At 40.5% G+C, this 27,022-nt stretch overlaps 1 protein-coding gene across 1 annotated transcript in view; it reads right to left on the reverse strand.

The window, feature by feature from the left end:
* Positions 1 to 25,082, reverse strand: part of LOC111140703 (ubiquitin specific peptidase 50) — a 34,615-nt gene extending 9,533 nt beyond the window's left edge. Inside the window, exons 1-6 of the mRNA XM_022492909.1 lie at positions 25,030 to 25,082; positions 23,313 to 23,507; positions 22,855 to 23,050; positions 20,505 to 20,714; positions 18,406 to 18,548; positions 14,620 to 14,752 (exon numbers count right to left, since the gene is read on the reverse strand). Coding sequence (XP_022348617.1) covers positions 14,620 to 14,752; positions 18,406 to 18,548; positions 20,505 to 20,714; positions 22,855 to 23,050; positions 23,313 to 23,507; positions 25,030 to 25,082 — 930 coding nt within the window. The remainder of the gene's footprint in view (positions 1 to 14,619; positions 14,753 to 18,405; positions 18,549 to 20,504; positions 20,715 to 22,854; positions 23,051 to 23,312; positions 23,508 to 25,029) is intronic.
* Between the last annotated feature and the right edge of the window lie 1,940 nt (positions 25,083 to 27,022).

Genomic DNA, 27,022 nt, shown 5'->3' on the forward strand with positions numbered 1-27,022 from the left:
TGGCTCCGTCCTTAAGCGGCTGCCTTCGGCTCAGGTCATGATCCCAGGAGCCTGAGATCAAGCTCCCCATCAGGCTTTTTGCTCACTGGGGAGTCTGCTTCTCCCTCTCCCTCTGCCCTTCCTCCAAACCCCACCCCCAATGCTTGTGCTTACTTGCTCTCTCTCATGCTCTCTCATAAATAAAAAAAATTTTTAAAACCCCCCACAAAATATTAAACTGCATCAACTACATGTTAAAGGCTTGTTCACTATGCTCACTTAAACAGCACATATACTAAAATTGGAAGGATAGGGATTAGCATGACCCCCTGCATCAGAATGACATTCAAATTTGTGACATTTTGTAAAAAAAAAAAAAAAAAAATCATTCACCACAATCAAGTAGAATTTATCCTGGAGATGCAAGGATGGTTTAATATTCACAAATCAATAAAGCATAAAAATCATATGATCACCTCCATAGATGCAGAAAAAGCATTTGACAAAGTACAACATCATCAACAAAGTACAAAGTACAACATTCATTTTTAAAAGTCTCAATAGTGTGTTTAGAAGGAACATACCTCAACATAACAAAGGCCATATATGACAGGTCCATAGCTAACATCATATTCAATGGTGAAAAACAGAACTTTTCCTCTAAAATCAGGAACAAGACAAGGATGCCCATTGCCACTTTTATTCGACATAATACTGGAAGTCCTAGCTATAGCAAGCAGACAAGAAGAAGAAAAAAGGGGCATCTGTATCGGTAAAGTTATACTGTCATTATTCGCAGATGACATGAAGCTATACATAGACAACCTAATGACTCTACCAAAAAGTGACCGGAATAAATGAATTCAGTAAAGTTGCAGGATACAAAACTAATACCCAGAGGGCTGGGAAGATGGTGGAGTAGAAGGACCTGAACTTGGGCTCATCTCACAGATAAAACCCATATCAGCATGAATCACCCAAAAAACAACCCGAAGTCTGCCAACACAAGCTCCACAACTAAAGACAGGAAAGAGGCCACATGGAGGTCAGAACACGGCACCGATGCTCCTAGCATGCTTGTATCAAGCCTCAAGCCCCAACCCCTTACGCTTGGGCGGATCTACCTTTCCCAGGCCCACTCACGTCTGTCAGGCCCTGCAAAAGACCATCGCAAACCTGTTACCCCACATCTCCTGAACTGCGTGTTTCACGGGACATCACTTCCAGCAGCGGTGGGGGGAGGTCTCCTTTTGCAAGCAGACACACCTCAGGGCCCACCCACAACGGGCAAAGACAGCCTCTGCTGACAACTGGACTGAAGAAAAAAGGGGTCATGATTCAACAGCAAAGCACACACAACATACATAGGAGACACTCCCTGATGCACCAGGTCCTGTGAGAGAGGGGACACTGTGCTGCAGGACCTCTTCTTCATAGAACTGTTACCACTAAGAGCAAGAGATGTAGCTGACTTTCCAAACACACAGAAATAGACACAGAGAGTTAGATAAAATGAAGGGACAGAGAAGTATCTCCCAAATGAAAGATCAGGACCATACCACAGAAAGAGACCAAAGTGAAATGGATACAAGTGATATGCCTGATAGAGAATTTAAAGTAATGATCACAAAGAAATTCACTGGAGTGGAGGGCATCCGTGAGACCCTTAACACAGAGATAAAAAACAAAGAAGGATATGGGCTAGTTCTTTGTTTTTACTCAAAAAGCATATCCCTTTTTTAGTTTGTGCCTTCTGTGAGCTTTTTAGTATGTGTGTATATCCCTTTAATAATTGCAACAGGTAAAAAAAATAATAATAATAATTGCAACAGGTGGGGTGCCTGGGTGGCTCAGCACGTTAAAGCCTCTGCCTTCAGCTCAGGTCATGATCCCAGGGTCCTGGGATCGAGCCCCGCATCGGCGGCTCTGCTCAGCAGGGAGCCTGCCTCCTCCTCTCTCTCTCTGCCTGCCTCTGCCTGCTTGTGATCTGTCTCTGTCAAATAAATAAAATCTTTAAAAAAAAATAATAATTGCAACAGGTTAGGATTAGGGATTCCCTACTTCTCATTATCTTATAGGTTTTGAATTTCCAACCTGTCAAGTGAATTTGTAGACCAAATTTCAAAGGAAACTTTTGTGTAGTTGGTTCTTGCAAAATGTGTTTAGTAAACTCATAAAGTGAATTCCTAGAGTGTTTCGGTATTTATCAAAAAACTGGCCATTTCCTTTATGAAGGTAAGAAAGCTTAGGCTTTTATTATAGCTTATATGGAGTTGAGGGACAGAGTATCTTCTTTGCTTCCAGGGACAGGGGTCACTGGGGATTCAGAGCCTGGCAAAACTGTCAACTTTATGCTGACATGATTCTGAGGGGAAGGGGCAAGGATTACATCTATGGGCATGTGTTCCTGTGCTTTATTATATACTGTTATTAATGATTAAACTGATATTATGTGGTATATGTACACAATGGAATACTATGCAGCCACCAAAAGAAATGAAATCTTGCCATTTGCAACAACATGGACGGAACTAGAAGATATTACACTGAGCGAAATAAGTCAATCAGAGAAAGACAATTATCATATGATCTCTCTGATATAAGGAATATGAGAGGCAGAGTCGGGGGTTGGGGGGTAGTGTAGGAAGAAATGAAAGAAGATGGAATCAAGAGGGAGACAAATCATAAGAGATTCTAAATCTTACAAAACAGTGAGGGTTGCTGGTGGTGGGATGGTTGGAGAGGGTGGTTGGGTTACGGACATCGGGGAGGGTATGTGCTATGGTGAGTGCAGTAAAGTGTGTAAGCCTGACAATTCACAGACCTGTACCCCTGAGGCAAATAATACATTATATGTTAATAAAAATAATTAAAAAATTTTTTAAAAAGAAAAACAAAAACCAAAAGGATAAATTACAAAAAAAAAAAAAAATTTAAAAACCTGATCTTAAAATTCCTAGCAGTCGAACCTTGAAGTGCATGTATTAGGTTTATGATAAAATGATTTTGTTAGCATTTTAGTAACACTTCATTCAACATGTTTTTGTTTATTTTCTAGACTAAATGTCGAGTTGGTATGAAGTAAAAACATCTAATGTTTAATTTCCTATTTGTGTTTTACATTCTTGAACACATTTTTGGTTATTTAAGGAGATTTAAAAATAAAAAATCATTGTACTTTGGTCAGAAAAATAATAAATATATCTTATATTTTTTAAAAAGAACCAATCAGAAATGAAGAATGCAAAAAATGAAATTAAAAATACACTTGATGGCATAAATAGCAGGCTAGATGAAACAAAGGAACAAATTAATGACCTGGAAGGCAGAATAATGGAAAGTAACCAAGCTGAGCAAAGGAGAAGAAAGAAAAATATTTAAATTGGGAGTAGTCCTAGGGAAATCAGTGACTCCCATCAAGTATAATAACATCCACATTATAGAGATCTCCGAAGAAACAGAGAGAAGGGGGCATAAAAATTATTTGACAAATAGCTAAAAACTTCCTTAATCTGGGGAATGACCCAAATATCCAGTCTAGAGAGGATAGGGATTTCCCACCAAAATTCAATGCAAGGAAGTCCACATCAAGACAAAAGGTAATTAAAATGGCAAAAAGTAGTGAAGAAAAAGGGGTGCCTGGGTGGCTCAGTGGGTTAAAGCCTCTGCCTTCGGCTCAGGTCATGATCCCAGGGTCCTGGGATGGAGCCCCGCATCAAGCTCTCTGCTCAGCAGGGAGCCTGCTTCCCCCACTCTCTCTGCCTGCCTCTCTGCCTACTTGTGATCTCTGTCAAATAAATAAAATCTTTAAAAAAAAAAAAAAAAAAAAAAAAGAAGCAAGAAAAAGAAGACAGTTACATACAAGTGAAACCCCGTAAGGCTGTAAGAGAGTTTGGTTTGGTTTTGTTTTTAAGATTTTATTTATTTATTTGACACAGCGAGAGAGAAAGAGATATCACAAGCAGGCAGAGAGTCAGGCGGTGGGTGGGGGAGCAGGATCCCTGCTGAGCAGGGAGCCCTACACGGAGCTCGATCCCAAGACCCTGAGATCATGACCGAAGCCGAAGGCAGAGGCTTAACCCACTGAACCACCCAGGCACCCCTGTAAGAGGGTTTTTCAGCAGGAACTTTGAATATGTCATGCTACTCCCTTCTGGCCTGCTAAGTGCTGAAAAAAGTAAAATCTACAGCCAAAAACACTCTATCCAGCAAGGCTATCATTCAAAAGAGGAGAAATAGTTTCACAGACAAAAACTGAAGGACTTCAGGACCACTAAACCAGCCTTACAAGAATTATTAAAGGGGACACTTTGAGTGGAAAGAAGGGCCATCAGCGAGAATATGAAAAGAAAGAAACAAAAGCAGTAAAAATAAGTATTTCTGTAAATTAGTCAAGGGACTCAAAATAAAATGATGCAAAATATGACATCATGTACCTAACATGTGGCAGAGAAGAAAAGAACAGGATTAAACTTAAGTGACCATCAACTTAATATAGATTGCTATTAGCAGAAGATGTTATATGCAAACCTAATGGTAACCATAAATTAAAAAACAATGCTGTATATGCAAAGAATAAAGAGAAAGGAATCCAAGTATATCTAAGAAAGACAACAAAACATTAAAGAGTCAAGAAAGGATCAGAGAATATCTATACGAACAACCACAAACCAAGTAACAAAATAGCAATAAATGCATATCTATCACTAATTATTTTGAATGTAAAAGGACTGAATGCTCTAGCCACAGACATAAGATGACAGCATGGATAAAAAACAAAACAAAACAAAATATACAAAAACTAGACCCGTCTATATGCTGCTTACAAGAGACTCATTTCAGACCAAGAGAGATCAGCAGATTGAAAGTGAGGGGATGCAGAATCATTTATCATGCCAATGGATGCCAAAAGAAATCTGGGGTAGCAGTACCTATGTCAGACAAAATAGACTTTAAAGCAAAGGCTAACAGGGACAAAGAAGAACACTATATAATAATAAAGGGGATGATCCAACAAGAGGCTGTAACAATTGTACATATTTATGCACCCAACATAGAATCACCCAAACATCTAAAATGGTTAATAACACACTAGAGAAACTAATTGATAATAATAGTATCTTATTATACACCCCTCTTACATCAATGGACAAATTATCTAAACAGAAAATCAACAAGAAAACAATGGCTTTGATTGATGACACAATGGACCAGATGGATTCACCAGATATATTCAAACATTCCATCCTAAAATGTCATATTACACATTCTTTTCAAATGGGGAAGGAACATTCTCCAGAATAGATCACATGTTAGGTCACAAAACAAGTCTTGACAAATTCAGGAAGATCAAAGCATACCATGCATCTTTTCTGACCACATCACTATGAAACTAGAAATCAACAAGAAAGAATCTGGAAAGAGCACAAATACCTGGAGGTTAAATAACATGCTACTAAACAATGAGTGGGTCAACCAAGAAATCAAAGAAGAAATAAAAAGGGACACCTGGGTAGCTCAGTCGTTAAGCGTCTGCCTTCGGCTCAGGTCGTGATCCCAGGATCCTGGGATCAAACACCACGTCCAGCTTCCTGCTCAGCGGGAAACCTGCTTCTCCCTCTCCCACTGTCCCTGCTTTGTTCCCTCTCTTGATTTGTCTCTCTCAAATAAATAAATAAAATCTTTTTTTTTTAAATTACATGGAATGAAAATGAAAAACAATGGTCCAAAATCTTTGAGATGCAGCAAAAGCTGTTCTAAGAGGGAAGTTTATAGCAATACAGGCCTACCTCAAGAAGGAAAAAAAAGCTCAAAACCTAACCTTATGCCTAAAGGAGCTAGAAAAAAGAAGGACAAACACAAACCCAAAACAGCAGACTGAAAGAAATAATAAAGATTAGAGCAAAAATAAATGATAAACTAAAAAAAACAAGACAGGTCAATAAAACCAGGAGCTGATTCTTTGAAAAGTTAACATATTTAATAAATCTCTAGCAAGACTCATTAAAAAAAAAAAAATAGAACCCAAATAAAATTACTAACAAAAAGGTGGAACAACACTACAGAAATAAGAACAATTATAAGAGTATTATGAAAAGCTGTATGCCAACAAATTGGACAGCATAGAAGAAATGGATAAATATCTAGAAACATAAAATCTACCAAAACTAAAGCAAGAAGAAATGGAAAATTTTAACAGATCAATCACCAGCAATGAAACTGTAACAGTAACCAAAAAACTGCCCAAAAAACAAAAGTCCAGGACCAGATGGCTTCAGAGGTGAATTCTACCAAGCATGTAAAGAAGAGCTAATGCCATTCTTCTTAAACTATTCCAAAAAATTCAAGAGGAAAGAAAATTTCAAAATTCATTCTATGAGGCCAGTATTGTCCTGATACTAAAACCAGTTAAAAAAAAAAAAAAATCAATAAAAGAAAACTATAGGCCAATAGCTCTCAGGACTATAGACCCAAAAATCCTCAACAAAATATTAGCAAACCAAATCACACAGCATATTAAAAAAATCATATACCACAAACAAGTGGAATCAATACTAGGTTGCAAGGTCATTCATAATTTGCAAAATCAATGTGATTCATTTCATCAATAAGAGAAATGATAAAAACTATATGATCACTCCAATAGATACAGAAAAAGCATTTGACCAAGTACCTTATTCACTCATGATAAAAACACTCTGCAAAGTAGGCTTAGAGGGAACAATAATCTCAACATAATAAAGGCCATAAATGAAAATCCAGAGACAACATATTTTTTAAATATATAAAGCACTCAATATTTGCCACATAATAAATGTTGTATAATTGGTTGCTAACAATCGTTATCCTTTTTTTTTTTTTTTTTAAGATTTTATTTATTCACTAGAGAGAGAGAGAGCACAGAAACGGGGAGAGGCAGAGGGAGAGGGAAAAGCAGACTCCCAGCTGAGGTGGGAGCTCAACATGGGGCTTGATCCCAGGACCCAGAGATCATGGCCTGAGCCAAAGGCAAAGGCTTAACCATCTGAGCCACCCAGTGGGGACAACGTGAGAGCTTCCTCCTAAGGTCAGGAACAAGACAAGAATGTCGGTTCTCACCAGTTTTATTCAACGTAGTACAGGAAAGTTCTAGCCACAGAAATTAGACAATATAAGGAAATAAAAGTCATCCAAATTTGTAAGGAAGAAGTAAAACCCTATTTGCAGATGACATGTAGAAAACCCTAAAGACTCCACTCAAAAAACTACTAGAACTGATAAATGATTTCAGTAAAGTTGCAGGATATAAACACCAATGTACAGAAATTTGCTGCATTCTTATACACTAATAACGAGGCAGAATAAAGTGAAATTAAGAAAATAATTCCATGGGTGCCTGGGTGGCTCAGTGGGTTAAAGCCTCTGCCTTTGGCTCAGGTCATGATCCCAGGGTCCTGGGATCGAGCCCCATATCGGGCTTTCTGCTTGGCAAGGAGCCTGCTTCCTCCTCTCTCTGCCTGCCTCTCTGCTTACTTGTGATCTCTGTCTGTCAAATAAATAAATAAAATCTTAAAAAAAAAAAAATTCCATTTACAACTACACCAGAACTATAAAATACCTAGGAATAAACTTAACCAAAGGGGTGAAAGACCAGTACTCTGAAAACTATAAAACACTGATGAAAGATGGATTGAAAGAACAAATATTGTTAGAATGTCTATGCTACCTAGAACAATCTATACATTCAATGCAATCCCTATCAAAATACCAACTTTCTCTCACAGAACTAGAAGAAATAATCCTAAAATTTGTATGGAACCAGAAAAGACCATGAATAGCCAAAGGAATGTTGAATAAGAAAACCAAAGTTGGTGGGCCTCACAATTCCAGACTTCAAGCTCCGTTACAGAGCTGTGATCATCAAGAGAGTATGCTACTGGCACAAAAACAGACACCTAGATCAATAGAACAGAGAACCCAGAAATGGATCCTCAACTCTATGGTCAACTAATCTTTGACAAAGCAGGAAAGAATATCTAATGGAAAAAAGACAGTCTCTTCAACAAACGGTGTTGGGAAAATTGGACAGCCACAGGCAGAAGAATAAAACTGGACCATTTCCTTACACCCAAAAATAGACTCAAATGGACGAAAGACCTCAATGTGAGACAGGAATCCACCAAAATCCTAGAGGAGAACACAGGCAGCAAGCTCTGTGACTTTGGCCACAATGGCTTCTTGCTGGACACGTCTCCAAAGGTAAGTATACAAAGGTTTAAAATGAACTATTAGTGGGGGTCCTGGGTGGCTCAGTGGGTTAAAGCCTCTACCTTCGACTCGGGTCATGATCCCAGGGTCCTGGGATCAAGCCCCATATGGGGCTCTCTGCTCAGCAAGGAACCTGCTTCTTCCTCCTCTCCTTCTCTGCCTGCCTCTCTGCCTACTTGTGATCTCTCGGTCAAATAAATAAATAAAATCTTTAAAAAAAAAAAGTTTATTTAAAATGAACTACTAGGACGTCATCAAGATAAAAAGCTTTTGCATAGTGAAGGCAATAGTCAACAAAACCAAAAGACAACCAACACAATGGGAAAAGATATTTGCAAATGACATATCAGATGAAGGGCTAGTATCCAAAAATCTATGAAGAACTTATCAAACTCAACACCTGAAGAATAATCCAATCAAGAATTGGGCAGAAGACATGAACAGACATTTCTGCAAGGAAGACATACAGATGGCCAACAGACACATGAAAAAATGCTCAACATCACTTGGCATCATGGAAATACAAATCAAAAGCACAAGGAGATACCACCTCACACCAGTCAGAATGACTAAAATTAACAAGTCAGGAAACAACAGATGTTGGCGAGGATGCGGAGAAAGGGGAACTCTCCTACAGTGTTGGGAATGCAAGCTGGTACAGCCACTCTGGAAGACAGTATGGAGGGTCCTCAAAAAGTTGAAAATAGAGCTACCCTACAACCCAGCAATTGCACTATCAGGGATTTACCCCAAAGATACCAATGTAGTTAAATGAAAGGGAACCTGCACCTCAATGTTTATAGTAGTAATGTCCACAATAGCTAACTGTGGGAAGAGCCCAGATGTCCACTGATAGATGAATGGATAAAGAAGATGCGGTATATATATATATACACACAATGGAATACTACTCTGGCATCAAAAAATGAAATCTTGCCATTTGCAACGACATGGATGGAACTAGAGGGTATCAGGCTAAGCAAAATGAGTCAATTAGAGAAAGACAATTATCACATGATCTCACTCATATGGTGAATTTAAGAAACAAAACAGAGGAATATAGGGGAAGAGAAAGAGAAAACAAGATGAAACCAGAGAGGGAGACAAACCGTAAAAACTCTTAATCATAGGAAACAAAATGAAGGTTGCTGGAGGGCTGAGGGTAGAGTGGTTGGAGTAACTGGATGACGGACAGTAAGGTGGTACGTGATGTAAAGATCATAGGTATTATATAAGACTGATGAATCACTGATCTCTACCTCTGAAAGTAATAATACATTATATGTTAATTGAATTTAAATAAAAAATTTTTAAATGACCAAATAGTATTTATCCCAGCAATGAAAATATAGTAAAAATAGAAAATCTGTAAATGTAATTGACCATATTAACAGATTTTAAAGATTTCAGGAAAACCAAAGCATCTCAATTGTTGTGGGAAAAAAATTTAATAAAATTCAATGCTTTTACAAACATGCACAAAACTATTAGCAAAACCAGAGCAAAAGGAAAAATCCACACCCTGATAAAGTATAGCTACTAAAAACTACAGCATCATTCCTGATTGTTCGCTGTAAAATGAACAAATAAAGATTTCAACACATTTCTTTCAACCACCAATTAGTCAAACAAAAACACGGTTGAGATAGCTTTGAATAACACAAATTTAACTTCCAGGACATAAGGAAGCTGATTCCTAATCAACAGACAAACACAAGCCTCAACACATGTAAAAGAATTGGATTCATACAGATCATAGTCTTTTAACACAATAAAACTAATGCATAAGAGATACGGAATACAAAAATAATATGGTTCAGGGAGCAGAGCGGGCCAGGCGCTACAGGTGAATTGATAGCTCATCTATAATGCTGGTAATGGATGCATTATTACCCTCTCCATTTTGTATTCAAGGGTTCTATAATTTAAAATGTGGTAGGCAGTGAAAGTATTATCCAGAGAAACTTTTGAGTTTTAAGGCTTACATATGAACGAAGAGAGTGAATGTTAATGAACTAAGTTCCCAATTAAAAACAGTAAGAAAGAGAATGAACCTAAGTGGAAATAGATAATAAAATCAGATTAATGAACCAGAAAACAAAGATATAATAAGGAGGATCAAAAATCAAAAGTTGGTCCTTTGAAAAGGCTTCAACAATATAGACATAAGATTAATCAAAAACTACAAAACAATACTAAGTACATAAAATTAGAAATGAAAAAAGTACAGATATCTACAGATCCAGCAGAAATTTAAAATTTTTTTAATACCCAAAAAAAGTTATGCCAGAAAACTGAACACTCAGATGAAATGGACAAATACACAGGAAATTATAACTTACCAAACCGATGGAAGAAGAAAATACAAAGCCTGTATAGACCTACAAGCATTAAAGAAATTATACCAGGAGTTAACAATCACCCCTCAAAGGGGAATGCATGCCCAGGTGCGTTTACACAGATGAGTTCTATCAATTCGTAAAGAAACTTACCATAGCCTTATACACAAACTTCTATACGAAAGGAAGAAAAGCTCCTCTAACTCAGGAGGTCAGTTTAACTTTGGTACTTATACTAGACAAAGGGTATAAGGAAGAAAAGCAGAGATAAGGCTCATTCGAGAGATTATTGCAAAAATCTTAAAGTGTGGTAAACCAGATCAAGCAAAATACATCTCAGATAATAATGACCAAATAGTATTTAGCCCAGCAGCTCAAGGGTAGCAAAAATAAAGGGTAGATAAGTTAGAACATCTATAAATATAATTCAACATATCAACAGAATTAAAAAGGGTTCAGGAGGGCCATTTCTCAGTTGTTGTAGAGACACAGATTTAATAAAATCACCACCTTTACAAACATGCACAAAAAGTGTTAGCAAAACCAAAATAGATGGAAGTATCAATTACCTGACAAAGTACAGCTACTAAAACACGGCAAGCATTACTCTTGATTATTCCCTTTAAAAAATCAAGAAAAAAGGGATACTCACCCAAGACAGCGACGTAGAATCCTGGGCTCACCTCCTCCCAGGAACACACCAAAATCCAGCACCACTTGCATCCATGAGACCCACAAGGCTATAGCGAGCTATCGTGGCTCTTAAAGGGTTCAAACTCCCTTGTCCCAGGGTGCAACACAGAGGCAGCCAATTGCGGCTTTAGGTGAATGCGGCTCATTTGCTAATTTTAAAGCCCTGGCCTGAAAGGCAGGCATCTAATGCAGCACACATGGAGAGTCCTGCTGGCCAGCGGGAGTCATCTTCAAGAGCCCCTCCCCCCCCCGCGCCACCCCCCGCCAAGCTCCAGCATGCTGATGTTTCCCGGAGTGGAGCTTTAACCTGTGTCTGGTGCCCTGGTTGTTGTGAATGCCAACCAAGGGATTCTCTATAACTGCCTGGCTCTGGTGGGCACAGCGGCTTTTGTTCCTGGGTCCTACAGGATTGTAACCATCAGAGACAGTTCCTGGCCTGCTATCGCCCCCAGGGCACTGGACAAACAGATGGCAGAATGAGACACACGCCCAGTCTTTCTGTGAAAGAGGCCTATTTGCTTGTCCTGGGGCTTCATGAAGCCTGAGGAGAAGGCTTTAGGTTTGGCACACAACTAGGGTCCAGCAGAGGTGCCGTCCAGGCCCTGGGCTGGTAGATGCCATCTTTGTGTTCTCCCTCTGCCTTGCTACAACTTACTGCTGTCTCTCAGAGGGGAGCTTCTACATTCGTCTGGGGCCCTGATTTCCCCAACTGTTGCCCAAAGAACACCTCCAGATTGTCCGGCCTTTGGTGGCCAGCAAGCCTTTATGCATGTGGTCCCACGGAACTGTAGGTATGTACTGTCATACTTTAAAAGCTGCTGTCCGAGGGTCTGGCTTCCAGTATGCCTAAATCTAGCTGCTGACCAAGATCCTCCCCTTTGGGACATTTAACACTGTCAACCACTGGGAACCATCAAAAATCAAATAGGCTGCTTGGACAATCACAAAGAGTTGAAAGACAAAAGCTAGGGCATGGTCGAACAATAAGGTTCCTGCGCTGTATACAGCCATTTCTTCAAGGCTACAGGAGGTGGCTATTGCTTCTATTGTTCAGAAACCAACACAGGAAGTTAAGCAAAATAAAAGAGAAATATGTCTTAAAAGAACAAGATAACCCCAGAAAAGACCTTAATGAAACAGAGGTAAGTAATTTACCTTATCAAGAGTTTAAAGTATCGGTCATAAACATGCTCACCAAACTCAGGAACTGAATGAATGAACACAGTGAGAACTTCAACAGACAGAAAATAGAAGTAGCAAACAGAAGTCATAGAGGTGAAGAACACTGTAACTGAACTGAAAAATACAGGAGGGGTTCAACAGCGACTAGCTGAGGCAGAAAAAAGGGTCAGTTAACTTAAAGACACGGCAGTGGAATTCACCCAGTCAGAGCAACAACAACAAAAATAAATGAAATTTTAAAATGAAGAGAGCTAAGGGACTTATGGCATAACACTGAACAGACTAACATTTGCATGATAGGGGTTCCAGAAGGAAGAGGGAGATAAAGGGGGAGAAAACTTATTTGAAGAAATAATGACTGAAAAATTTTCTAACTTGGGGAAAGAAACAGACAATCCAGGTCCAGAGATTTCTAAAGAGACCCATACAAACACACATTATAATTAAAATGTCAAAAGTGGGGACACCTGGATGGCTCAGTTGGTCAAAAGTCCAACTCTTGATTTCAGCTCAGGTCATGATCTCAGTGTCCTGAGACAGAGCCCCACATTGGGTCTGTACTATATTGGTGCTGGACATTGAGCCGCTTAAGATTCTCTTACTCCTGGGCACCTGGGTGGCTCAGTGGGTTAAGCCTCTGCCTTCAGCTCAGGTCATGATCTCAGGGTCCTGGGTTCTAGCCCCACATCGGGCTCTCTGCTCAGCAGGGAGCCTGCTTCCCCCTCTCTCTGCCTGCCTCTCTGTGTACTTGTGATCTCTCTGTCAAATAAATAAATAAGTAAATTTTAAAAAAAAATTCTCTTACTCCCTCTCCCTCTGTTCCTTCCCACCTCAAAAAAAATTAAATTATTAAAGGTCAAAAGTGAAAGATAAGGAGAGAATCTTAAAAACAGCATGAGAAAACAGCTTATTGTATACAAGGGACCCCAATAAGATTATCAGCTGATTTTCCATTATGATCTGGCAGTTGATTCTAAATTCTAAATCTATTTCTCTTTTGAAACCAATTTTTGGCCCCTCAGTTAATAATAATTTAAACACCAAAAAGATCACAAATTTATAGGAGGCTTGGAATGACTCTTTTTACAAATGTCTATCTTCTCATAATGTAGATAATTATATACTTTTTTTTTTTTTTAAACAAATTCAGCTTTCTGTCTCTTGGATTTTCTTAAAGAAGAAACACGTAATGAGAAATATAAACAGTGAAATACAAGGGAGGTGGCTCCTGTGTCATTTTGGAATCCACAGTAGAGTCTATATTTGATATGACAGAGAAGAGGACATCACTTTAGATCTCCAGGAGGGAAGTGAGAGAAGGAAAAGCTCCTATGAGGTCAGGATAAATGAGAAAGAGGGGGAATGTCAAGGCTTGAAATAAAAAGAAAAAAAAAAAAAAAAAAAGAAGGATTATTTTTTAAAGGTTGAAGTTCTGGTTCTGAGATGTGAAAGAGGTTAAAGAGTGGGAGTAACATTTTATAATGTGTTAATTCAACAAGCTGAATAGGCAAACGAGACTTGGGTGCATCAGAGGACCCTGGGGAAGCATACTGGGTTCTGGTGGGATCCCTCCCATCTGCTGTGCACCCCACTGGACCTCCAGGTTCTAAAGACTGTTTACACTGAGATCCCGAACAGAAACCGGAGAATGGCTTGGTGCTTGGGGCTGTTTGACGTTGTGGGATGTTCTTAGTGATTTGGTCTGAATTATATCCATGCTTTCTTTCCTGCAGGGAATCCTCAATAGTGATGGTTGACTTAGAGCCAAAGGGGACTCCCCCAACCCAGCCAGAGTTTCCTTAGGACTGGAAGCACACAGGCAGTGACTCTGGGACTATTCTGTGTGGAGTGTCAGGGAACTTTGGCCATAGAACGGCTCACGAATATTCAACATAAAGCTATCCATACTAACTTCTGCTGCCCCCACAGGCCAACTTGCAAATGCCCCAGATCTGAAATAGCCAGTAAGTGGAGGGAAAGTAACGAAGCTGTGGACAGAACATTTTATTCTTTCGTTATTCTACTGTTTGAAGTCAACACAGAAAGTTCCAGGCTATATATTTTGCTTTAAAAAAAAGAGAATATAGGAGAAACGAGGGAAAGGTGAGAGTAGATGTTCAAGTAGATAATGCTTCAGTTTTCTCTAAATTTATGCTGTTTTAAATAGTATTTTACTTACCACCACTGCACAGAGGTTATATTTAGGGTGTTTCCGAAAAACTGGACAAATATAAGGGGTAAGGTCCAAGTTAGTGAGTGGGTAATGAATATCTGTTCTCAGTTTCCTTTTTATTGTACCCAGAATGTCAAATCTGGAGAGAGAATAAATGTGCAAAATATAAAGTAAGTTTGTAAATCATTTGTGAATGAAGTCTACATACCTTGGTAAATTCCAACTACAGTTAGAAGTAATTTCTTGGAAAGCTAATTTGGCACAGACCTGTACATACATTTCTTTCTTATCTATGTGTATTTATAATGTGCAACTCCACGGTGTCACCGGAAACCAAATTGTTTGTGCCAAGGCTGTGAGTCCGGGGGTGAGACGGTGCAGAGTCCAGCACAAAAGAAGACAGGGACTAAGCCAGGCTTGGCATCAGGGAGTAGGAATCACATTGACTGACTCCATTTTTAACACGTTGTTATCTCAGCAGTGTCCTGTTTCCCAGCTCTGAGGTTTCAATATATCTTTAATAAGATAAAATTTTCTGAAAATCTTGTCACATTCTCTATTTGCTATGTAGATCAACAGCTCCCAAATATGAACTCATAGTAGACTCCCTAGAGCTTTTTAAAAAATAAATTTCGGTGGCACCTGGCTGGCTCAGCCAGCTAAGCATCCAACTCTGGGTTGGCACAGCTCATGATCTCAGGGTTGGGGGGTGGAGCCCCACGTTGCACCCTGAGCTGGGCATGGAACCTACCTAAGATGCTCGCTCGCTCTCTTGCTCCTTTTCCCTCTGCCCCTCCCTCCCTCTAAATAAGTAAATAAGTAGGGAAGTAAGTAAATAAGTAAGTAAATAAATAAAGTTTCTTTTGGAAAAATGACTGAATGGCTGATTTAGGTCTAGTGCAGGGAAATTAGTGTGTGAACCTGAGACAATCTCGTTCCAGAAAGCAAGAAAACTTGTTTGCAAAAACTAAGGGAATACCATCTGACCCAGCAATCCCATGACTATGCATCACAGCAAAAGAAATGAAGACTTACACCCACATAAAACCTATATGCTAATGTTTACAGCAGCAGTGTTCATACCATCCACAAGTTGGAATCAACCCAAATGCTCATCAACTGATGAACGAATAAACAATTATGATATAAGGGGTGCCTGGCTGGCTCAGTTGGTACAGCATGTGACTCCTGATGTCAGGGTCACGAGTTCAAGCCTCACACTGGGCGTGAAGACTACTGAATTTAAAAAAAAAAAAAAAGTGTGGTACATTCACAAAAGGGAATTCTACACAGCAATAAAAAGGAAAGAACCACTAACTTTTGCCACTGATGAATTAATCTCAGAAACACTATGGTAAGTGAAAGAAGTTTAAGTCAAAAAAAAAAAAAAGAGAGAGAGAGAGCGAGAAGTAAACCACACAAACATATGGTATAACATACGGCATTCTGGAAAAGGTAAAACTATAGAGATGGAAATCAGATCAGACTTTTCCAGGGGCTGAGGGTGGGAGAAGGGGTGGATTATGAAAAAACATGAGAAACTTTTTGGGGTGATGGACATAGTCTGTATGTTGGCTCTGATGGTTACAGGACTGCATGGATTTGTTACAGTTCACAGAACTGTATGCCTAAGGAGGATACATTTTATACTTGCAATTATACTTTAATAAACATATACTAATTGATGGGCTCAGAGGAACAGACTTGAAGGAGTTCCCACAGGCCAGTTTTGAACAATTTAAACATTAAGAATGATGATAGTAATGGATATTAGGCACATTAAGTTTAAAAATATCCGAGAGTCCAGAGTCACCCTGATTATAGAGGGGAAACTATACCTTTCTGAATGATGGGATCTTAGAGTCACTACCTTAACTCAGGGTCAAACTTAACATCACCAATAGTGAGACAAAACTTTTACAATGTGCCTCCTGATATAATGTGGTGACAAATACAGAACATCCCCTCAGATGGATTCTTGCTACAAAAATGAAAAAGGTTTGGAAGTAGGGGTAATTTTTGCACAACATTGTGAATGTAATGAATGCCAATGAATTATACACTTAAAATGGCTGAGGGTTTGAAAATGGCAGGAAGGGGTCACAACACAAAGAACTTGGGCAGCCTCTGGCTGGAAAGGGAAGGCATCAGATTCTTCTCTAGAACCCCTAGAAAGGAATGCAGCCCTACAGACACTTTGAGTTTAGCCTTGTGAGACCCACGTTAGACTTCTAACTACCAAAAAAGAACTTACACAATTCATCCAAAAAACAAATAATCCCAGGGCCCTGGCTGGCTCAGTCAGTAGAGCGTGGGACTCTTGGTCTCAGGGTACAGTTTACTTAAAAAGAAACAAAACAAAACAAAACCCAATTAGAAAAGGGCAGAGGACCTGAATAAACATTTGTCCAAAGCAGACATCCAGACAGCCCCCAGACACGTGACAAGATGCTCAGCATCACTCATCAAGGAAATGCAAATCAGAACCACAGTGAGCTATCATCTCACACCTGTCAGAATGGTTAAAATTTAAAAAGATAAGAAATAACAAGTGTTGGTGAAGATGTGGAGAAAAACCCTCATGCACCATTGGTGGGAATGCAAACTAGAGCAGTCCCTGGGGAAAACTGTATGGAGTTTCCTCAAAAAATTAAAAATAGAATTACCATATGAACCAGTAATTCCACTACTGGGTATTTTCTCAAAGAAAACAAAAACACTAGGGACGCCTGGGTGGCTCAGTGGGTTAAGCCGCCGCCTTCAGCTCAGGTCATGATCCCGGGGTCATGGGATCGAGTCCCTCATCGGGCTCCTTGCTCGGCAGGGAACCTGCTTCTCTCACTGCCTCTGCCTGCCTCGCTGCCTCGCTTGCTTTCTCTCTCTCTCTCTCTCTGGCAAATAAATTTAAAAAAAAAATCTTTAAAAAAAAGAAAAAAGAAAACAAAAACACTAATTCGAAAAGATATATGTACCCCTATATTTATTGCAGCATTATTTACAGTAGCCAAGATATGGAAGCAACATGAGTGTCTATAAATAGATGAGCGACTAAAGACAATGTGGTGTATATATACAGTGGAATATTACCCAACCATAAAAAAGAATGAAATTTTGTCATTTGCAACACGATGGATCTAAAGGGTGTAAATCTAAGTAAAATCAGTCAGAGAAAGACAAATACCATATAATTTCCACCCCATGTGGAATTTAAGATACAAAACAAATGAACAAAGGACGAACACATACACACACAAAAACAGATTCAAATACAAAACTAATGGTTACCAGAAGAGGGGAGGGGAGGGGATGGGTGAAACAGGTGAGGGGGGATTAGGAGCACACTTATTGTGATGGGCACTGAGTATAGAATTGCTGAATCACTATTTTATACCCGGAACTAATATAACACTGTTCGAGTTCAATAAAAAAAGTTAAAATGGCAGATTTTATGTTACATATATTTTATCACAGATTTTTAAAAATTAGTGTAATAAACTGAATGCCACTGAATTATACACTTTACTTATTTTTATTTATTTATTTGAGAGAGAGAGAGCATGAACAAGCTGTAGGGGCAGAGGGAGAGAGTATCTCAAGTACTCAGAGCCTAACACAGGGCTCAATCTCATGATCCTGAGATCACAGCCTGAGCCGAAACTAACAGTCGGACACTTAACCTACTGAACCACCCAGGCACCCCTGAATTATACACTTTAAATGGATGAACTGCATGATATGTGATATTTTGATAAAGGTTTAAAAAAATTTTTCACAAAATGCCAAAATCCATACCTTTTTAAGTGAAAGATAATTATTTTTGGTGCTTTGGAGATACTGGCTTTTACAGCTGTTTCTTGCTTGGTTTCACAGAAGGAACAGTGAATTTGGTTATTCCAGGCCAGTGTGTCTTGCTGAATAAAACTCTGGAGACAGTCCTGTGGAGGAAAAACGCATTTGGTGACTACATTGGATCAAGGGCAGCCTGGGCTCTCTGTTTACAACTTTGCAACAGCTGCGGAAAAGTGATCCTCAGCGCTTTCCTCAAAGTCAACATACCCAGGAGGTCCCAGCATCACTAGCGGCAGCCTGCACAACTGTAAAGTCTACCTGATGAAGGAGGGGCTTCTTTCTCCTTCAGTTACTGAAATGGATCCAAGTGCCCATCTCACTTCCAATCTCTGGGTCAGCATTTTAATCTTTCTGGTTTATTTCAGAACAATATTGACGGTGCAGTTTCCACTAACCAAGTCAGGCAGCTGTTTTATGTTATGTGTTTCATCACAGAAGGGATCCAGAGACTGAAAAATGACCATATGCAGTGTTTTGGCGGCTGACCCTTAATAAAGACAGCGGAATGGACAGAATTTGATCCTGCGCACACAGGAGCCACCCTGAGTGCAGCCAGACCCATCGGCTCTGCCAGCCACTAAACTAACGAGGACGATGAGCACAGATCATGTGTTCAGTATACATGTTAGTCTCTTGGGAATTTGTTTCCAGTCATCTTTAACAATTTATTCTGAGAACAAAGCCCACTTCTAAATAAGTAGTAGGATTCTATTCTCCAATTCTGGTATGTGAAAACTTTTCGCAGTAGATGTGCTTTCATAATTTAGGTAGAAAAATCAAATGGGTATTATTCTGCAAGGAAACTTATTACTCTCTGCCTTCTACAACCACCCCGATTTACAGATTAATCTTAGGTATGACGGTGAATAAAATTAAAGAGGTAAATTCCCTATATGCACCAAGCCATCTCAGTAGACTGAATAAAGCCCACCTGTCATTTCACTTTTACAGTGAGGCTGTTTTAATGAGTACATTTAGAAATACCACCGAATTCTGGGAGTGCAAGCTGGTGCAGCCACTCTGGAAAACAGTATGGAGGTTCCTCAAAAAGTTGAAAATAGGGGCACCTGGGTGGCTCAGTGGGTTAAAGCCTCTGCCTTCGGCTCAGGTCATGATCCCAGGGTCCTGGGATCGAGCCCCGTGCCGGGCTCTCTGCTCCACAGGGAGCCTGCTTCCTCCCCTCTCTGCCTGTCTCTCTGCCTACTTGTGATCTCTGTCAAATAAATAAAATCTTAAAAAAAAAAAAAGTTGAAAATAGAGCTACCCTATGACCCAGCAATCGCACTACTGGGTATTACCCCAAAGATACAAATGTAGTGATCCGAAGGGTCATGTGCACCCATATGTTGATAGCAGCAATGTCCACAATAGCCAAACTATGGAAAGAACCTAGATGTCCATCAACAGATGAATGGATAAAGAAGATGTGATACACACACACACACACACATATACATATACATACACAATGGAATATCATTCAGCCATCAAAATATGAAATCATGCTATTTGCAACAATGTGGATGGAACTAGAGGGTGTTATGCTAAGTGAAGTAAGTCAATTAGAGAAAGACAATTATCCTATGATCTCACTGATAGGAGGAATTTGAGAAACAAGACAGAGGATCATGGGGGAAGGGAGGGAAAAATGAAACAAGATGAAACCAGAGAGGGAGAGGAACCATAAGAGACTCTTAATCTCAGGAAACAAACTGAGGGTTGCTGGAGGGGAAGGGGCTGAGGAGGGATGGGATGGCTGGGTGATGGACATTGGGGAGGGTATGTGTTGTGGTGAGCACTGTGTATTGTGTAAGACTGATGAATCACAGACCTGTACCCCCAGGGCAAATAATACATTATATGTTAATTTAAAAAAACTTGGGAAAAAAAGGATTACAACCAAATTCACAGTCACTTTCGGCTGTAAATGTTGTCCTCATGGGCTTCCAATTTGCTTTAAGTGACAAAGCAGCACCCTCATAATACACAGTGTGGGGAACAGCCCTGAGAGGGAGCATCAAGGAGCAAGAATCACTCCCTACCTGAAGAGAGCACTCGTATTCAGATGGAATGGGGAGAGAGAGGATGGTGAAGACTTCATTCTTGTAGGTGCAGCTCTCACACTTCAAACACATGAAGCTGTAGTTGAGCTGCCCTTCAAACAGCTGTGTGATGATGGAGGACTCATTGGCAATCACCTTCTTGCAGCACCTTGGAATAGACCCTTTCTCGTATGATCTTCTCCGATGGTACTGAATCAAGGAACAAATTAGCCCCAAATCAACTCTTGGTTATCAAAAAAAGCTTTTGATGGAATGACTTGATATTTTTTTCTATCAGAATGATACATCGCTACCAGAAACCAGTTAGTTTTGGATTTAGATGATACATAGAGTCAGATCCTCTTAAGGATACATGTTAGGTGGGGTGCCTGGGTGACTCAGTAGGGTAAGCCTCCGACTCCTGCTTTCAGCTCAGGTCATGGTCTCAGGGTTGTGAGATTCAGCCCTGTGTGGACCCCCCGCGGGGGTTGTGAGCTCTGCATCGGGAAAAATATCCACATTCAGCGGGGAGTCCTTCAGATTCTCTCTCTGCCCCTCCCCTATCATGCTGTCTCTCTAAATAAATAAATCTTTCTTAAAAAGGTATATATTAGGGGGCACCTGGCTGGCTCAGTCATTAAGCGTCTACCTTCAGCTCAGGTCATGGTCCCAGGGTTCTGGGATTGAGCCCCGCATCGGGCTCCGTGCTTGGCAGGAAACTTGCTTCTCCCTCTCCCATTCCCCCTGCTTGTGTTCCCTCTCTTCTGTGCCTGTCAAATAAATACATAAAACCTTTTAAAAAGGTATATATTAGGTTTGATTTCTGATAATTCAATTATTTTCCTCCTTCAGTGACGCTGAGGATGATGACACACTAACCTGTGAAAACACATGTCCGAGCCCCAGAAGCCTCCATGGAGCCTGTGATAACGTGGCATAGACTCCTAGAGGCAGTTCTTCCTGGGAAGAGGCTGAGTAGGGTTCTGAGCTAGCTTTCGCTCATGCAGACTGCTGGAGGAGTGAAATGGAGGAAACTGTCCTCCTTCCAGCCCCTTCAGATTTGCCCTCTTTTACTTTTATTGTTAGAAAACACTTTTTTAAAAGAGCAAATCTTAAATTCTTAAGGCAGCCCAAGTTAGCTTTGCGGACTGATCTGAACTTCACTCACGTTGAATGGTACCATTTCCGGGAGCGTAGCCTGACTTCTCAGTGTCTGAACAGCCTCACCAGACGGTCCACTTGGAAGACACGTTAGCCCACAGCCAGCTCTTCTTTGAGCCATGCACACTATCCCCACTTTGCCTTGCTGCTTTCATCAGGCTCTACTGCCAAGGTCTTCCACCTGATGGGCCTCTGATGCGCCTAATTCCAGCTCTGGTCTTGGGAGTGAGAATGCTATTTATTTCAGATTGGCTGCAAATGAGGACCTACGTGTTTTTGCTGACCACCACCCTACCCCTTTGGCTAAAAAAAAAAAAAAAAGTGCTACCGTGAATATCTTAGTAGCAGTAAAAATGAAAAATGGAACTGAGGATTGCAGATGAGAATGATTAATGGTTATCGTTTGCGATCTTTTGCCAAAGCATTTCCTGGATGGGAAGTATGAGGTAAGCTAACATCAGCACAAGGACACCGCATAAAACCAAGGACCTATCTTTGGAGGGTATGTGAACTCAGATCAAGGCTGAAGGCAATGAGTCTTACAAAGAAGAGTAAAACCCTTCGTAACTGGCCAGCTCATGTTTTATTAAATGGTGGTACGTCCTGATCGGTGAAGAACTCCAGTTTGGAATGTTTGGCATGAAGATGAAACTTTGCAGTTTGGGTGTATCCTTTGATACCCAGCTTCATATTTTCTTGGGTTTGTAGTTACCAAGAACATGTATTGTAAAGCTCTGTATGTTATATTGTAGTATGTTGTATATTGTAAAGCTCTGTATATCTCACGAGGAATATATTTTTTTAAAAAATTGAGATTTTCACTTCAAAAAAAACTAGTGTGTGCAGATGTTATTTGCAAAGGGAACAGATTGGTGGTTCCCACACCTGTTGATCACTGGAAACACCACGTGAGCTTTCCCAAGGGACAGCCCAAGACATTCTAATGCAGTAACACCGAGTGAGGGGCTTAGGATGTGTGTGGTAAAACTCTTCCCAGGTGATTCTAATGATTATTTGGTAAACACAGACCAATTCAAATACTAACTTGAATGTGAGCCGCAGTACTCCAGGACCTGTGCTTGGCAGAGAGGGGGCAACGTTGACAGGACAGATGAAAGAACGAAAAAACGAAAGTTGCTGATAGAGCAGAAGAGTCCCTCTTATTTCAAAGGCCATTAATTCTACATACCTTTTTCAGGGCTTCATGAAGTTCATTCAGGACATAAATCAAGAATTCCTGAGCATCTTGCTGTGTCTTCTTCATAAATGCTGGGTAGAGGTTGCCAAGAGCTGACCGAAATATTTCTGGTGAGACACATTCTGAATCTCCAAGCCACATGTCTGTCATCACATAGGCAAAAGCGGTGGCAACCTCACTGCACTCCCTTGGAAGAGGGACAGAGAATGTTTCCAGCTGATTCAATGACAGGAAGGCATTTAAAAACTCAAGCATGCGGCATCAGACCAAAAAAAAATTCCTTTCTTAGCTGAATTTCCCTCATCATTACTCACCCCAGCAATGGTCTCCAGGGGCCTCTGGGGCTCTTGGTTAGCCCTGAGTAGGGACTTCGGAGGGCTCCCTCTCTAACCTCACCTTGGGGGAGCAGGGAGTGGGGGCTGGGTGGCAGGGAACACAAATGGTCTTACTTTTGAAGAGCAGTAATGTACTTTCCCGAGAGAAAGTATTCCACCAGCGGCGAAATGCTGCCAAGACACTGTAAGATGGCGTTCATGTAGCACGTGTTGCCCAAGTTCCGCAGGCCGGTCACTCCCTGGAAATGGGGCGGGTTCTCCTCAGCCTCATTCACAGGGCAGTTGTCATAATGATCTGTGCACTCTGCACTGTGTGGGCGCCATGTGGGAGGAAAGGAAAGCATCTTGAAGGACCACAATATGTACCCACGATTGTAAGGCCCTCTCAAGCCCATGCCGCCTATAGTTCTCAGCGAGACTTCTGTTGAAGACATTCCTGACCAGGGACATAAGTATTCAAACCCGAATCTAAAATCCCATCACTTATTCTGGAACTCTGAACAGTGCCAGTGGCTCAAGAAGCAGAAGTAAAAATCTCTTCCTGAAATCACAGCCAGAGGACAGAAAATAGTGGCCTTTCAGAGACCTAGAATTGCTTGGCTAAAAATGCAGAATTTCCCTCTAACTACTAAAGTATTGGGGCACCTGGGTGGCTCGGTCATCTTGATTTCAATTCAGGTCATTGTCTCAGGGTTGTGAGATTGAGCCCCCTGTGGGGCTCTGCACTCAGCAGGGACCCTGCTTCTCCCTCCCCCTCTGTCCCTCCCCCTGCTCACCCACACACTCTCTGCCTCACTCTAAAATAAATAAATAAATCTTAAATAAATCAATACCAAAGTATTTTTTTTTCTGGGCAAGTAATTTAATTATTATTAGTAGTAACAATAATAGCAATAGATAGTAGTTAATAACAACAAGAGCTATTATGGGTGGATTTTGCATTTTCCTATTTAATTCTTTCCACAATTTTATGGGGTGTGTATATTTGTTTTTAAATCCTGTTTTACAGAGCAGATACCACATTTAAATGGTTTAGTCATTTGCCTAAACACATATATATTATGTGTGGTGGTATGTGGAGAGAAGGAATATCCACCTACCTACCTATCAAGTTACTTGGATTTATGTATCGTACATTAACTGTGTGTGTGTGTGTGTGTGTGTGTGTACACATACAATAAATGGTATATATACATATTGAGAGCATATGCACATTCTAAGAGCATATATACATCTATTAAGAAGGTGCAGATTACGTAGTTAATAAACAGGAACCTAAACCCATTTTTGACCAAGTGACTGATGTAGGATGTCCTCAACAGGAAGCTGTGGAGTTAGAGAGTTCTTTGCAGGGGCCAGCCCTGTGCAGAGGAGAGAACGCCAGAGGCTCCCAGGGGGGGGCCTCCTCTGTCCACACACAGCTTCCTTTTGTCCTTTAGCTATTGCTCAAGGCAGCCTGGTATCCTTTATGACTTTTCTTCCCATGTGCAGGATCTAAGACTGGGTCTCCATGAGACTGTTAGCTCACCTCAGCACCTCTATTTACAAATCTGCCAGTTTGAAACGTGTCCACTATTACCAGATGGTCATTTTCATGTTTGTTTTCTGACGTCTTCAGAGGTCCTGCACGGTCCCTTGTTAGGGGTGTCTATTGCCTAAATATCAAAGAGCATCTTCCCTTCCTCTTGGGGGACCTCCACGGGGTCAAACCTGAGGGAACCCTTCCAAATGCAGCATGTACCCCCTGACTCCTTTGACATGGCATTCCGCGCCCCCCGCACCCCCCCCCACCCCCGAGTTCTTGAGAAAGCTATAGTAGAGAGTGGCTCACAGGACGTAGTAGATGCCGAAGTCATCTGCAGGGAGGGGCCGCCGTGAAGTCATTGTAGTGAGACCACGGTGGACTTTCACTTCTACTCAGGTGCTGCATTGAATCCTTTTAACTTCATTTCTTCAAGCCTGTTACTTTGGCTCCTTTTGTTTGTAATCAACAATGTATGTGTTTCTCTCCCCTTGCAGGAGCTGCAGACTGATTTCTCTCTGAACTCTGGTACCTTCCAACTTGGATTTCCCACGCATCATAATAATTTCCATTCACCCTCAAAATTCTAGCATGTTGCCATGAGAGACCATTACTCAGATGCTTAAAAACTTTAAAAGTATTAGATATAGGGGCACCTGGGTGGCTCAGTTAGTTAGCGTCCAGCTCTTGGTTTCAGACCTGGAGGGGCACCTGAGTGGCTCAGCTGACTGACCATCTGGTTGAGGTCATGATCTCAGGGTTGTGAGATCAAATTCTGCATCGGGCTCCGTGCTAGTGTGGAGGCTGCTTGCAGTTCTCTCTCTCCCTCTCCCCTCCTGCTCTCTCTCTCTCAAAAATAAATAAATAAACAAACAAACAAACAAATAAATAAAATTTAAAAACTGGAGAAACAGGACAATTACATATAGTACCCAATGCTGAGTAGGATCCTGGATCAGGAAAAAAATTGCTATAAAAGGACATTATTGGGACAATTGACAAAATCTAAACAGGATTATATAGGAATAGTTTTGCACCAATGTTGAATCCTGTGAAAAATGTTTAAGAGATTTATTTATTTATTTGACAGAGAAAGAGAGAGAGAGAGAGAAAACACTAGTGGAGGGGGCAAAGGGAGAGAGAGAAGCAGACTCTCCCCTGAGCAGGGAGTGCGATGAGGGGTCTGATCCCAGGACCCTGAGATTACAAGCCGAGCCGAAGGCAGACGCTTAACTGACTGAGCCACCCAGGCGCCCCGAATCTTCTGAAATTTATAAGATCGTATCCTGTTTATGAAAGAGAATGTCCTTGTTCTTAGGAAATACACACTGAAGGATTTAGGGCTAAAAGGACCTGATATATGCAAACTGCACTGAAATGGTTCAGGGACACACACAGAGACATAGATTTACATGAAGAAAGGAGAGAAGGGGATAAAGTGATAAAGATGAAGCAAATACAACCTGATGTCGGCAATGGGTGAATCTGGTGAAGGTATAGGAGTTCTTTGTGTAATTCTTGCAGTTCTTCTCTATGTCTGAAATTATCTCAAACTACAGAGTTCAAAGAAACAAGAATGTAGTAAATATCATTTTTGTATGGATTTATCTCCAAGATATATTACTGGTCAGTCAGAAAGCAAGGTTCTGAAAGAGTCTGTCTATAGCAGTCACCCCATTTATCTCCAAATGCATTTATGTCAGACTGCACAGAGACATTAAGAACGATCATTCTTTGCTGCCCATATAAGGGATGCTGGCAACTAGAGGTGCTGAGTCTTACAGCTATTTTGTATTTGTGGTCTATTTACAAATTACCTCAGTGGTGATTCTGCAGGACTTAAATCCTGTCACCCTCCTCCTCCTTCAGTCAGTGAACTTCTTCCAAATACTTCAGTTTCTCATCAATGGAGTCTTGTTAAAATTTCATTTTATGATTGATACTTACAGGTAAAAACACAACTCATATTCATATGTTGACACTATTATATCCAGGGGCCTTTCAAAACTCGAAGTCTAATTTTTATATAGGTTCTTTGGATTTTCTACAAACATTCAAGTCATTTGCAAAAAAAAAAATCAGTCTTCTTTTTTCCTTTCCAATCTTTATATTTTTTATTTCTTACCCTTTGAACTAGCTAGCATCTCTGGTAAAATGCCGAATAGAAGTGGGGATGGTAGTCACCCTTAGCTCACTCTTGAACTAAGAGGGAAGGCTTTGAATAATTCACCAGTAAGTATGAATGAAGGCATAGTTTTGTTGTTGTTGTTCTTTAGAGGGGGAGAGGCACAGAGAAAGTGAG

The sequence above is a fragment of the Enhydra lutris genome, unplaced genomic scaffold, assembly GCF_002288905.1.
Source record: "Enhydra lutris kenyoni isolate GAN:26980312 unplaced genomic scaffold, ASM228890v2 scaffoldscaffold4, whole genome shotgun sequence".
In the NCBI taxonomy this organism is placed as follows: domain Eukaryota; kingdom Metazoa; phylum Chordata; class Mammalia; order Carnivora; family Mustelidae; genus Enhydra; species Enhydra lutris.